Source organism: Scatophagus argus, chromosome 9 (assembly GCF_020382885.2).
Source record: "Scatophagus argus isolate fScaArg1 chromosome 9, fScaArg1.pri, whole genome shotgun sequence".
Classification (NCBI taxonomy): domain Eukaryota; kingdom Metazoa; phylum Chordata; class Actinopteri; family Scatophagidae; genus Scatophagus; species Scatophagus argus.
In genome coordinates this window covers 23575597-23586555 of record NC_058501.1, presented here as the reverse complement: position 1 = coordinate 23586555, position 10959 = coordinate 23575597, and the positions used below count along the sequence as shown (strand labels likewise).

At 41.4% G+C, this 10959-nt stretch overlaps 2 protein-coding genes and 1 non-coding gene across 3 annotated transcripts; all 3 read left to right on the top strand.

The window, feature by feature from the left end:
* The first annotated feature begins 1204 nt into the window (after positions 1-1204).
* Positions 1205-1286, top strand: trnas-aga. Its single transcript has one exon. It is a non-coding gene; the product is annotated as a tRNA-Ser (tRNA).
* A 773-nt stretch (positions 1287-2059) lies between these two features.
* On the top strand, positions 2060-5432 carry si:ch211-215k15.4 (fucolectin-4). The gene is made up of 6 exons (XM_046398847.1): positions 2060-2120; positions 2382-2449; positions 3008-3293; positions 3967-4121; positions 4421-4700; positions 4924-5432. Exons 2-6 carry the CDS (start codon positions 2386-2388, stop codon positions 5072-5074), a joined length of 936 nt encoding a protein of 311 aa, XP_046254803.1. The 5' UTR covers positions 2060-2120; positions 2382-2385; the 3' UTR covers positions 5075-5432.
* Positions 5433-7258: 1826 nt separating this feature from the next.
* On the top strand, positions 7259-10641 carry LOC124064410 (fucolectin-7-like). The gene is made up of 6 exons (XM_046398846.1): positions 7259-7386; positions 7521-7585; positions 8342-8627; positions 9025-9179; positions 9320-9599; positions 10130-10641. The coding sequence occupies exons 2-6, from the start codon at positions 7522-7524 to the stop codon at positions 10278-10280; spliced, it is 936 nt and encodes a 311-aa protein (XP_046254802.1). The 5' UTR covers positions 7259-7386; position 7521; the 3' UTR covers positions 10281-10641.
* The last annotated feature ends 318 nt before the right edge of the window (positions 10642-10959 follow it).

Below are 10959 nucleotides of genomic sequence, written 5' to 3'. Positions count from 1 at the left end.
TTAATATTACATTCCTGTGAGTATACAGAGGGGCAGGCGTGGCCTAGAGGTTGGAGAAGCAGCTTGTGACCGGAGGGTTGCCAGTTCAAGGTTTCAGTTCAAGGTACTTGTGCAGAGTTCTCTTTGAGTCAACATTTTAGAAAAAGAAGAGAACAGTATAATAAAAAAAAACAGAACAATTTAATAACAAGAAATGTACAAAAGATATAAAATATGAAAGCACTATACAGAGAATATATATACACAAGTTTAGATAGAAGTTAAAGGGCAAATGTGATGATGCTGTCCGCTCTGCAGTGTTTGTGTGATTCCCTCTGCGCTGTATGTACATAGAGTCCATGGAGGGGAGTTTTGTCCCTATGATCCTCTCCGCACTCGTTATGCAGTTCAATTCCCCCACCGGACTGGCAGGATAGATGGCTGATGTGCCCTTGAGCAAGGCACTTAACCCCCAATTTGCTCCCCGGGCACCTGACAGTGGCTGCCCACTGCTCCTGTGTGTGTGTGTTCACTGCATGTAATTTGCTGGGTGTTGCATGTTTGTTCAACCAAGGACGGGTTAAATGCAGAGGAAAAATTCAGTGTGTGTAAATATATATATATACTGCCAATAAAGCTGATTTACATTTACATTTTACATTACAAGATACATTCATTATCTAATCAAACCAGGAAGTTGTGCTTAATGTGATCCCCCTGGAAGTCTATCAGCGATATCAGTCATCTACACTGATACTTTACTGCTTTATTTCTGCTTATCTGAGCAGGAAACACAACTGCATTTCTTTTTTTCATCACTCTGATCAGCAAACACACGTGATACATTTGGCAACACGAAGGTTCGCCACTGGAAAACACATAATAAAAGTGCATGTTTACATTCTTGCAACGTTCATTCAACTGATGTTGCAATGAAACTTGAAAAGACAGTTAAGACACTTAACATGTTCAAGGTTACTGCATGTCTCTGTATATGACAGAGTGCTGCTTTGATTAGAGGTGATGTTTATTTTTTTGTGCTGTCTCCTTGTTCAGTAAAGACCAGACTGAACATTTAAACACCCTTCTGTCCATTCGAGGGCGGGAGGTGGAGCAGGCTGACCTAAACTTACTCCTCACTGCAGTGGACAACAGCATCTCCATCACCATTATCAAAAAGCAACACCAAGAAGTTTAGGTTATCATGGGAAGTGATGCTTGTCGTGTTGTCGTGGCCGAGTGGTTAAGGCGATGGACTAGAAATCCATTGGGGTCTCCCCGCGCAGGTTCGAATCCTGCCGACAACGGTAGAGCTTTGGGGGCAGCCGTGCCCTAGAGGTTGGAGAAGTGGCTTGTGATCAGAGGGTCACCGCTTTGATTCCCCCACCGAACGGGCAGGAAAAATTTTGCAAATAATGCGAAAAAATTGCCCCCCCCCCCACCCCTCCATTAGCCGGCTGATGTGCCCTTGAGCAAGGCACTTAAACCCCCAATATGCTCCCCGGGCGCTTGATGCTGCCCACTGCTCCTGTGTGTGTTTCACTGCATGTAATTTGCCGGGTGTTGCATGTGTGTGTTCAACTAAGGATGGGTCAAATGCAGAAGACGTATTCAGCGTGTGTATGTAAAAATATATATACTGTCAATAAAGCTGATTCTTCTTCTTCTTCAGTTCTATCAGCCAACCACACTCGGCTTTTTCCTTCTTTACAGTCTGGACATCGTGGACTGAGAGGAGAAGCAGCTGGACAAAACTCCATGGCAAACTCAGTAATCACTGACACTGAGCTGCCTTTTCCCAGTGACATACATGAGACTCAAAGGTTAAAGAGCAGCACTGAATAGCACTGTGTTCTACTGCTGTTTGTATTCTACAGCCGTTCAAGGTTTTTGGTTTTCAAAAAAAACAAAGAAAAAAAAAAACCCCATCATAAAATGTCGCTGATCCTTGATCTGCTTGGTAAGTGAAATGAGCCTTATCTACACACAAGCCAGAGACAAAGTCATCTGTGGTAAATCATCAATAAACAATACAATGTGCCATGATAAGATGAGCGCATAAATATCCCAGTGTGGTCCACATGAACTCATATTCACCAGCAGCTCCCTGTCTTTTTCTGAGGTCATTTCTGCGAGTGACGGTGAGTGTTGCTGTTGAATGGTGTTGCGTTTAGAGTTGGACACAGTTTGTTATCTTGTTCTTACTGTGTACTGACAGCTGAGGCTACACACATGCTTTCTTCTTTGTCACCATTTATCAAAATTTCTGTCATCCATTTATTATCATTTTAATGCACTTCTGACTTCTAGAATAAAGATGGTTGTGAATATGGGAAAGAATTCAGACAGTAATTATTTCTTTAGTGGGATTCTTTCATTGACTCTCTTTTGTGTCTCAACAGGGCAATGAAACACGGCTCAGTCTTGCTTTTGCAGTTCCTTTTGGGAACATGCTCTGCTTACACCTATGGTAAGTACAATCTGGCTATAACTGTGAATTCTTTGTCATAAAATATTAAATTTCCTCTTGACACGGTACACGATGTTTCCACATTCATCTGCTATGTGCTCAACTTAAATCTGGAATTTTCAGCAGAATTAGTTTATGTAATTTTAAGAATTATAACTTTTTAAATGAACTTTGTGAACCAGCGACATCAGCTATAACTTGTTATTCAGAGCAGATGTCTTAAAATACATCTGGAGGGGATTCTAGTATGGTCAAATGTATTGAGTTTGGGAGTTTCATCTGTGAATTTGCTTCCAAATTTTATGCATTATTAGTCAAAGTTCAGAGTTTAGGACTAGAGGCTTATTTGTGACTTGCAAGACAATGACTTGGTCCTGTTGTTGTACCCTGTTGTACTGAATTTCTTGAATGTGTAAATATAAAACTGTTTGCTAACGAGTTCACCAGATCAACTTAAAATGTCAGTGCTGCACCCGCAACTTGTGTCTGCTGACCCCAAGTGGTCAAAAGAATCATTTCCTTACATTCTATTGTTTATTTTAACTGTCTCATTCATAGAAAATGTGGCCTTGCGTGGAAAAGCGACCCAGTCATTCCGTTATGACCACCCATTTGGATCCGCCTACAATGCCATCGATGGAAACCGTGACTTTAACTTCATGGCCGGCTCATGCACCCACACCATCGGCCAGACCAACCCCTGGTGGAGAGTGGACCTGCTGGAGTCCTACATCGTCACCTCCGTCATCATCACCAACAGAGGAGACTGCTGTGCAGAGAGGATCAACGGGGCAGAGATTCACATCGGCGACTCTTTACAGGAAAATGGCATCGCAAACCCACTGTAAGTCAACAAAATGACTGAGTAGTAAATCCAGGGCTTCTACAGGAAGTTGTTTAGCAGAGGTAAGCTTCCCAGATTGTGTCGCATCTTATCATCTATTTGCTTGTAGACGATGGATTGAACATGTTAAACTGTGCCTATGCTCTTTTTATGATTTTAGCGAAATCCTTACATTAGGCAATGTACTCAAATGCAGCTAGGTGTAAGAGAACAAGTAATTTTTGCCTTGATTTTTCTGGATTGATTTGACGGAGCATTTCCTACTCATTTATAGCTTCACCCTGCCCACCTAAATTTGTGGCCAACACTGTGTTCAAAAGTCCATTGAAAGGTGTGAGGGAGGAAAGGCTGTGACTCATCCTCATGCTTTCACAGATGGAGGAATTCAAAGAATTCCTCCTCTTTTTGAAAACAATTAGTTCTGACTGATTGGCACGTGTACATTAATTTCCTGACACAGACAGTCATGTTTATGCATCTGTACCTGAGAAATGTTTCCTTCTTGTCCACATGTCGCTTTTATACAAGCAACTGAATGACTAAAGTTTTAAATTTGATGACATGTGTTAGTTTGTTGGTAGAGTGACTACATGTTGGTATCATTTGTCGCTCTGTATTGCTATTAAATGCTGCAGTTTCATAACACATTCCTCTCTGTTTCCGTCTCTTTTAGGGTTGGTGTAATTTCTCATATCCCAGCAGGCAGATCTTTAAAATTAACTTTTACTGAACTTGTGAAAGGACGTTATGTGACTGTAGCTATACCTGGCTCAGGAAAGGTCCTTACACTCTGCGAAGTGGAAGTCTACGGCTACCGTGCCCCGACTGGTGAGAATTTCAGCTATTGCAGAATAAAATGATTTTTCTATGCAGCTGTGGTCACACCTTCAATCAACCAGATCGCTTTTCATCGGCAATAGTAGTCTGTGAATGAAGACAACAAGTCCCATGTTTCCACACTGCTTACAGTATGTCTTTTGATTTCCTTTTATTGAGACCCAGAGCAATGGAAACTACATGTTGTGCCTTTAAAAATGACTTACAGGAGATAAACCTTTTGTTCTGCAAAGAGCATCGAGGAAAACTAGATATCAGTGCTGATGTTTGCAAATGTGTTGTTTGTGCAGGCGAGAACCTGGCACTCCAAGGAAAAGCCACGCAGTCGTCTCTGCATTCCACAGGCTTTGCATATAACGCCATAGATGGGAATCGTGCTAGCACCTGGAGCCAGGGTTCTTGTGTTCATACAAACAATGACTTCAACCCCTGGTGGCGAGTGGACCTGGTCAAAACCCACAAAGTGTTTTCTGTTAACATAACCTCTTACAAAGAGTCTCACTTACGACTTGATGGAGCTGAGATCCGAATTGGAGATTCTCTTGAAAACAATGGCAACAACAACCCCAGGTAGTTCACAGTTATTAATGACATTATTGTATGTCTGTCATTGGGTTTGTTGGCACATTTATGCCGAGCTGAAAAAGCTAAGGATGAAGCTTTGGCAGTAACAAATATTTATCAGTGTTATCTTTAAAACTCAAAATGAAAATTAGACGTCTTTCGTAGAAAATCCGTTCATTCAAATGACCATCCGATGAGTGATCAAAGCCATTTTTTCATTTTCTTTTAGGTGTGCTGTGATCTCAGGCCTCACTGGAGGTTTCACCGGAACCTTCCTGTGCAACGGGATGGACGGTCGCTACGTGAACATTGTCATTCCCGGAAGAACCACACACCTGCTCCTGTGTGAGGTGGAGGTGTACGGCTCCAGACTGGATTAGGTGTGTGGAGGTTCAACACTGATAACAACGACCCTCATGTTGCAGATGTGGAATTGATGTTCTTGTACAGGCTTAGTGGCAAACACTTTTAGACGAGAGACAGTAGCAATGTGGCTGAGAGCATGTTAATACTGCAATATATTTTTCACCACTAGGGGGTGGATGTACTCCTTAATGAGCTGACATTTGGAATTGTTTATGTGACTGCCTGATGAATGCAAATCCAGTCTGTGAAAATTAACAGAAAATAGTTTTTCCTCCTATGACATGTGAAAATATCCATGTAAAAAAGGCATATTAAAACTGAGGGTCTTGAAGCAAGGTTGAGTGATGTAATTTAGAAGCTCCTACCTGCTTGAGGACATATTCTGTCAGAAAGCGAGTCGCACAAGAAGAAGGTGCAGCCAAAATTTCCCAATACTAATATGCGACCTTGACAGCTGTGAATGCTAACAACAGGTGTTCATAGTTTAACTTTGCTATGAAACTACTGGGTGTTTTCTTACTCATGAAGGTGACATGAGGTTAGACAAACAGGGAGGCCCAAAGGGGGGAGGTGGGATCTTTTAGATTTCAAAATAGCTACTGTTGCTTGTTTCACCAGCTTGATCAACCCGAGCTTTAACATAAACCCCTTGTATTGTTAAATTATCCAAGAGACTCTTGGAGTGATTTTATTAACAGCGGGAGAGTTCTTTTAGATATTAATACGTGTATTTCATGTGATTTTGTATGAACTTTGTACATCCGTATTTGGTTTTTTTTAATTTTGTAAAGTCATTGCTGAGTTTTTGACTGAGTTTAAGTGTCCCTGTTTTTACTACTGACAACTACCTGTGATGTCATCGTGTGCAGGTGAATATTACATGACCTAAATAAACTGAAACTATAAAAAGTAATCTGTCATGTCTTTGTTTTGAAGCGGTTTGCAGCATGTATCTCATAAGCTTATTCTGCTGTTGTTGCGACAATTTTTTTGTCTTACACATTTAAATCATAAAACTATATTCATGAGGTCTTACATTCTTGTAGTAATTTTATTTTCCCCCAGTATTTAAACTAAAACTAAACAGGGTTGTCCCCAAAATACAGTATTCATACAGTACTTCCTAGTGGATTCCTAGATAAGAAGACTGAGATCTCTCATGCATCTGTGTGTTAATTATGGATCTAAAGCCAGGAGGTGATTGGCTAAGCTTACCATAAATAGTGAAAGTGACTCTCAAAAACATTTCTGTTAACACCTCTATAGCTTTCCAGCAAGCCTTGAGATGTTAAATGGCTGTTGTTCACCTGTCCAATCACGAGTGTGTTGTTACTTACTGACCGCAAACTTCACACCAAAAATTCTTTTATGGCTCATAATCAGAATAAGGCACATCCACAATTCAACGCCATAACACCTTAATGTTCACGGTCAGAGACAGAGGGATACCGGAGAGAGCTGGAAGTGTTTTGGTGTTTCCAGAGAACAAAGAGAGAAGTAGAGCATCTGGGATGATGAAACACCAAAACACTGAAGTGATTCTGGAACAAAACAGAAGTTTCAGGGTGTGTGTACATTGCGCAAAGTAAAAATCTGCAACCAAGCAATTTCAACATTGATGGTTACTGATGTTTTTATTCCCTTTTCTGCATATTCTTAAAATTGGTAAATTTCCACTGAATAAGGTCAAAGATGTTATCATGAAGCACACACGAGTGCACTGCAGTTTTAGTGTCAGGGATGCCAGAAACTTGCACCAACCGCTGCACACTTTGCTCCCACGAGTCAAGAGCTCATAGAGAAAAGTGTTGGTTAAGTATCACACCTAACCAGCATCACAGACGCACCTGTGACACATAATGCATTTGTTTGTTTACATGTACACTACTTCCCTCTGAGACGCAGTGGAGCAGAATTATAAAACAGCATAACAAGGAAACACTAAAGTACAAGTACCTCAAAATCTAAGTATGTACTTGGACACATTCCATCACTGCCACTAACTGAGAGGAAAAATCCTTTTATTACCTTAAAGTTAATGAAAATAATGAATCTGGTGATCTTTGACTTACTTCTTGGTGTGAACTTGGACAACCTCATTCACGAGTAAGGGAGTGAAATACATGTGCATGGGAGTGAAGTAGTATGGTGTGATTGGATCATTTTGAAGATGTATATGATCTGATTTCCCATGATTGGTTCAACTGATGCGGAGGTGAAGAAACAGACGCATATATAAAGTACAGAAGTTGCTTAGTTTTTAGGGGCTTGGAAGCTTCATCCTCAGACCTCAGGAAGAAAGCGTCTGCTCTGTCCGGGTCTCCAGGTAACATTTCAGTTGTTTTAGCAGAATCTCCTCTGTCACGCTCAACATGAACATTGTAATAAGGAATAACAAGAATAAGAATAAGAATAAGAGATATACATCATTTAAATGTGGGTCTCATCTGTCTCAACCAGAATGATGAAAGTCAGTGTTTCCCTTGTGCTGCTGCTGCTGGGGTCGTGCTCAGCTGCCACCTACAGTAAGTACGATCTGAGCATTCGTGCGACGTCGGCACCTCTGAACATCGCCACACGCAGTTGTACACATTTCTGAATAACATCTGGCTGTGTCATTTAAAGTGTATGTCTCATAATGCATGTAGAAGTTTTGAATAGTAGGAACAGCAGGAGGTGGGTGAAGGTCTGGAGTTGCAGTGGAAAGTAGAAGGTTATTTTTTTCCACAGCATAACACACCACTTTTTAATGAAAAACTGGAAATTCAAATTTCGAATGCATCATGTTTTGCTGCTTCTAAATGTAGTACTGAAGTTAGATGGACCAACTTCCTCTTTCCTGCAAACCCGTACAGAACAACTTTCTGCAGGATTTTTGTTTTAACTAAAAGTTTTACTCATACTGTTTAATTATACACAATCCTGAGAACCCAGGACTGTGTATAATTTGCTTTTCCCCTAATGTATACAAAGTGCATATAATATTCAGTGTTGGAAATGACCCAGATGGTCTGACTTTGTTCATCCCTCATCTTAAAAAAAACAATTTCCTGCAGGATCAATAAAGTTCTTATCTTATCCCTCTTCAGTGTCTCCTGGAGCAGCTTGGTTCTGTTTCTTCTGTTGGACCTTGCTGCTGGGTTGTCTGTACTTTGTGTCTAGTCTGTTGGCATGTTTTCTTAGCGTGTGCAGTAAGTTCTGCTCTCAGGACCACAGCACAGGTATCAGCTGAAATGCTAATCTACCATTATGTGCTTTCTATTTCCACTGCCCGTTCACAGAGAATGTGGCCTTGCGTGGAAAAGCGACCCAGTCACATCGTTATTTGCACACATTCGGGGCCGCCTACAATGCTATTGATGGAAACCGCGAAGGTGAATTCCACTCAGGATCGTGCACCCACTCTGCTGAAACGTCCAACCCCTGGTGGAGAGTGGACCTGCTGGAGTCCTACATCGTCACCTCCATCATCATCACCAACAGAGGAGACTGCTGTGAGGAGAGAATCAACGGACTGCAGATCCACATAGGCAACTCTGCAAATAACAACGGCTTAGAAAATCCAGTGTGAGTGAATGTAAAAAAATAAAACCAATCATCTTTGTGTCACTTCCTCCTGATCTCCCTCAACTCTGCCCTGTTTAATATTCATCAACGGAGTTTCTCACCGAGACAGTTCTGTCTGGCTAAAGGTGCAGTGCAGCTGGTCTTTGCTGCTGCTGTCGTTTCCAAAGCCAAATCAGCACATAGCGTACATCCTCCTGTTTGTCTCTGCTCCACTGGCTTTCTGTGGCTTCCTCATTCAAGAAGCATTTTGTTCACTGTAGGGTAAAAAATGTGTTCTTGTGGTTTACTGCACACGTTCTGGATCTATTCATATCACTTACTCACACAGCCCATGCTGACATTGTACAGGTGTATAAACTGATTGGTGTGCTGCTTCCTCTCTCTTTCTCTCTGTTAGGGTTGGTACGATTGTTGAACTTGGCAGAGGTGAATCATACACTAAGGCTTTTGATAATCGCGTGGAGGGACGTTACGTGACCGTGTCTCTGCCTGGTGCGGGACGAATTCTGACTCTGTGTGAAGTGGAAGTCTATGGGTATCACGCCCCAACTGGTGAGAATTTGAGTGGAAATATCAATAAACGCAGACAAAAATCATACGATACTCTTTAATGTCACTAAAATATGTCAACATTTGATTGTAACGATAACTGCGAAGTCCAGGTCTCAGTGAAAATTGTGTTCTTTTTACAGGAGAGAATCTGGCCCTCAAAGGAAAAGCCTCACAGTCGTCACTGTATGAATATGGCTTTGCATATAACGCCATAGATGGGAATCGCGGCAGCAAGTGGGAAGATGGCTCCTGCAGTCACACGAACAACAACGTGGCGCCCTGGTGGCGACTGGATCTGCGCAAAACCCATAAAGTGTTTTCTGTTAAGGTCACCAATTCACATACCAACCCAGAACGACTGAATGGAGCCCACATCCTAATTGGAGATTCTCTTGAAAACAACGGCAACAGCAACCCCAGGTAGCTCATACAGTCTGGTTTTACAGTATTTGAAAATTTCAACCTTTTATTTTCTTTTTCGATTTATACAGGACACGAGCAAAGCAAGCAAGCAAACATTTACAATAGTTACACGTTGTGTTCAGCAAACAAACGGCAAAAAAAAGCTAACGTTATGGCTGATGTTAAACGAACTACACCGCAATCACACGAGTTCAACGGAAACCTGCGAGGCTCCGGGAGATGTGACACGAATGTGTCATCGTGGCTTGTACTCAAGTCATAGAAATTTTAAAATTTATAAAGAATAGCGGTCAGAAAAAGAGGATTCTGTGGAAAAACTACTAAATGTTTCAGTTTCAATGCCATATGTCAGAACAAGGTGGAGTTTTTGTAACCCCTGGCAAATATTATTCAGTATTATTTATTATTTTATTTAATTTAGCTGGTTTTACTTTTTAAAGCAGAGGGCGTTTTTACCACTGCTTGCTGACCTTTTTTTAAACACTTAACGTTTTTGGAGTGAACTCACTGATTTCTGCTTCCTGCAGGTGTGAAGTGATCTACAGCATCCCAGCAGGTGGTGTTAGTGAATTCCAGTGTAACGGGATGGAGGGTCGCTACGTCAACATATTCATCCCTGAGAGAGACGAGTTCCTGAGTCTGTGCGAGGTGGAGGTGTATGGCTCCGTCCTGGATTAGGACTGAAGATTTTCAAACTGCAAAACAATAACATTTTGCTCTTACAGACGCTCATACTAACTGGAATCACTGCTGAAGTTTAAACATAATCAAATAAAAAGCTTTTAGTGCAACAAAGGCGCGATTTGTCCAAAAATCCTTGTGAACTCAGCATCTCTTTTTATTACAGAGCTTCTAGCACAAACTAATGTAACGCTATGGACATATGAGAATGGCTCTACTTACAGCATAAGTACGCTGTTTGTCTTTCTAAATACTAAACTTATGATGGACTTCCACTATCTGCTGCTGGATAAAACTTTGTATGTCATCAATAGTGAAACAGCATTTGATGATTAAAAATCATTTCAACATAACTGTATGCTATAATAGTCCATGAAGTATTGTGTTCTCACTGTGTATGTTAAACCTGAATTGAGGGAATGTTTAAATATAAATCAACATCCATCTATCCATCCATTTTCTATACGGCTTATCCGTCAGGGTCGCGGGGGAGCTGGAGCCTATCCCAGCTGACTACAGGTGGCCAGTCAATCGCAGGGCCAACACACAAAGACAAACAACCACACACTCTCACACTCACACCTAGGGTCAATGTAGAGTATTAATTAACAATTAACCCAATGTGCATGTTTTTGGTATTGTGGGAGGAAGCCGGAGAACCCGGAGAAAACCCACG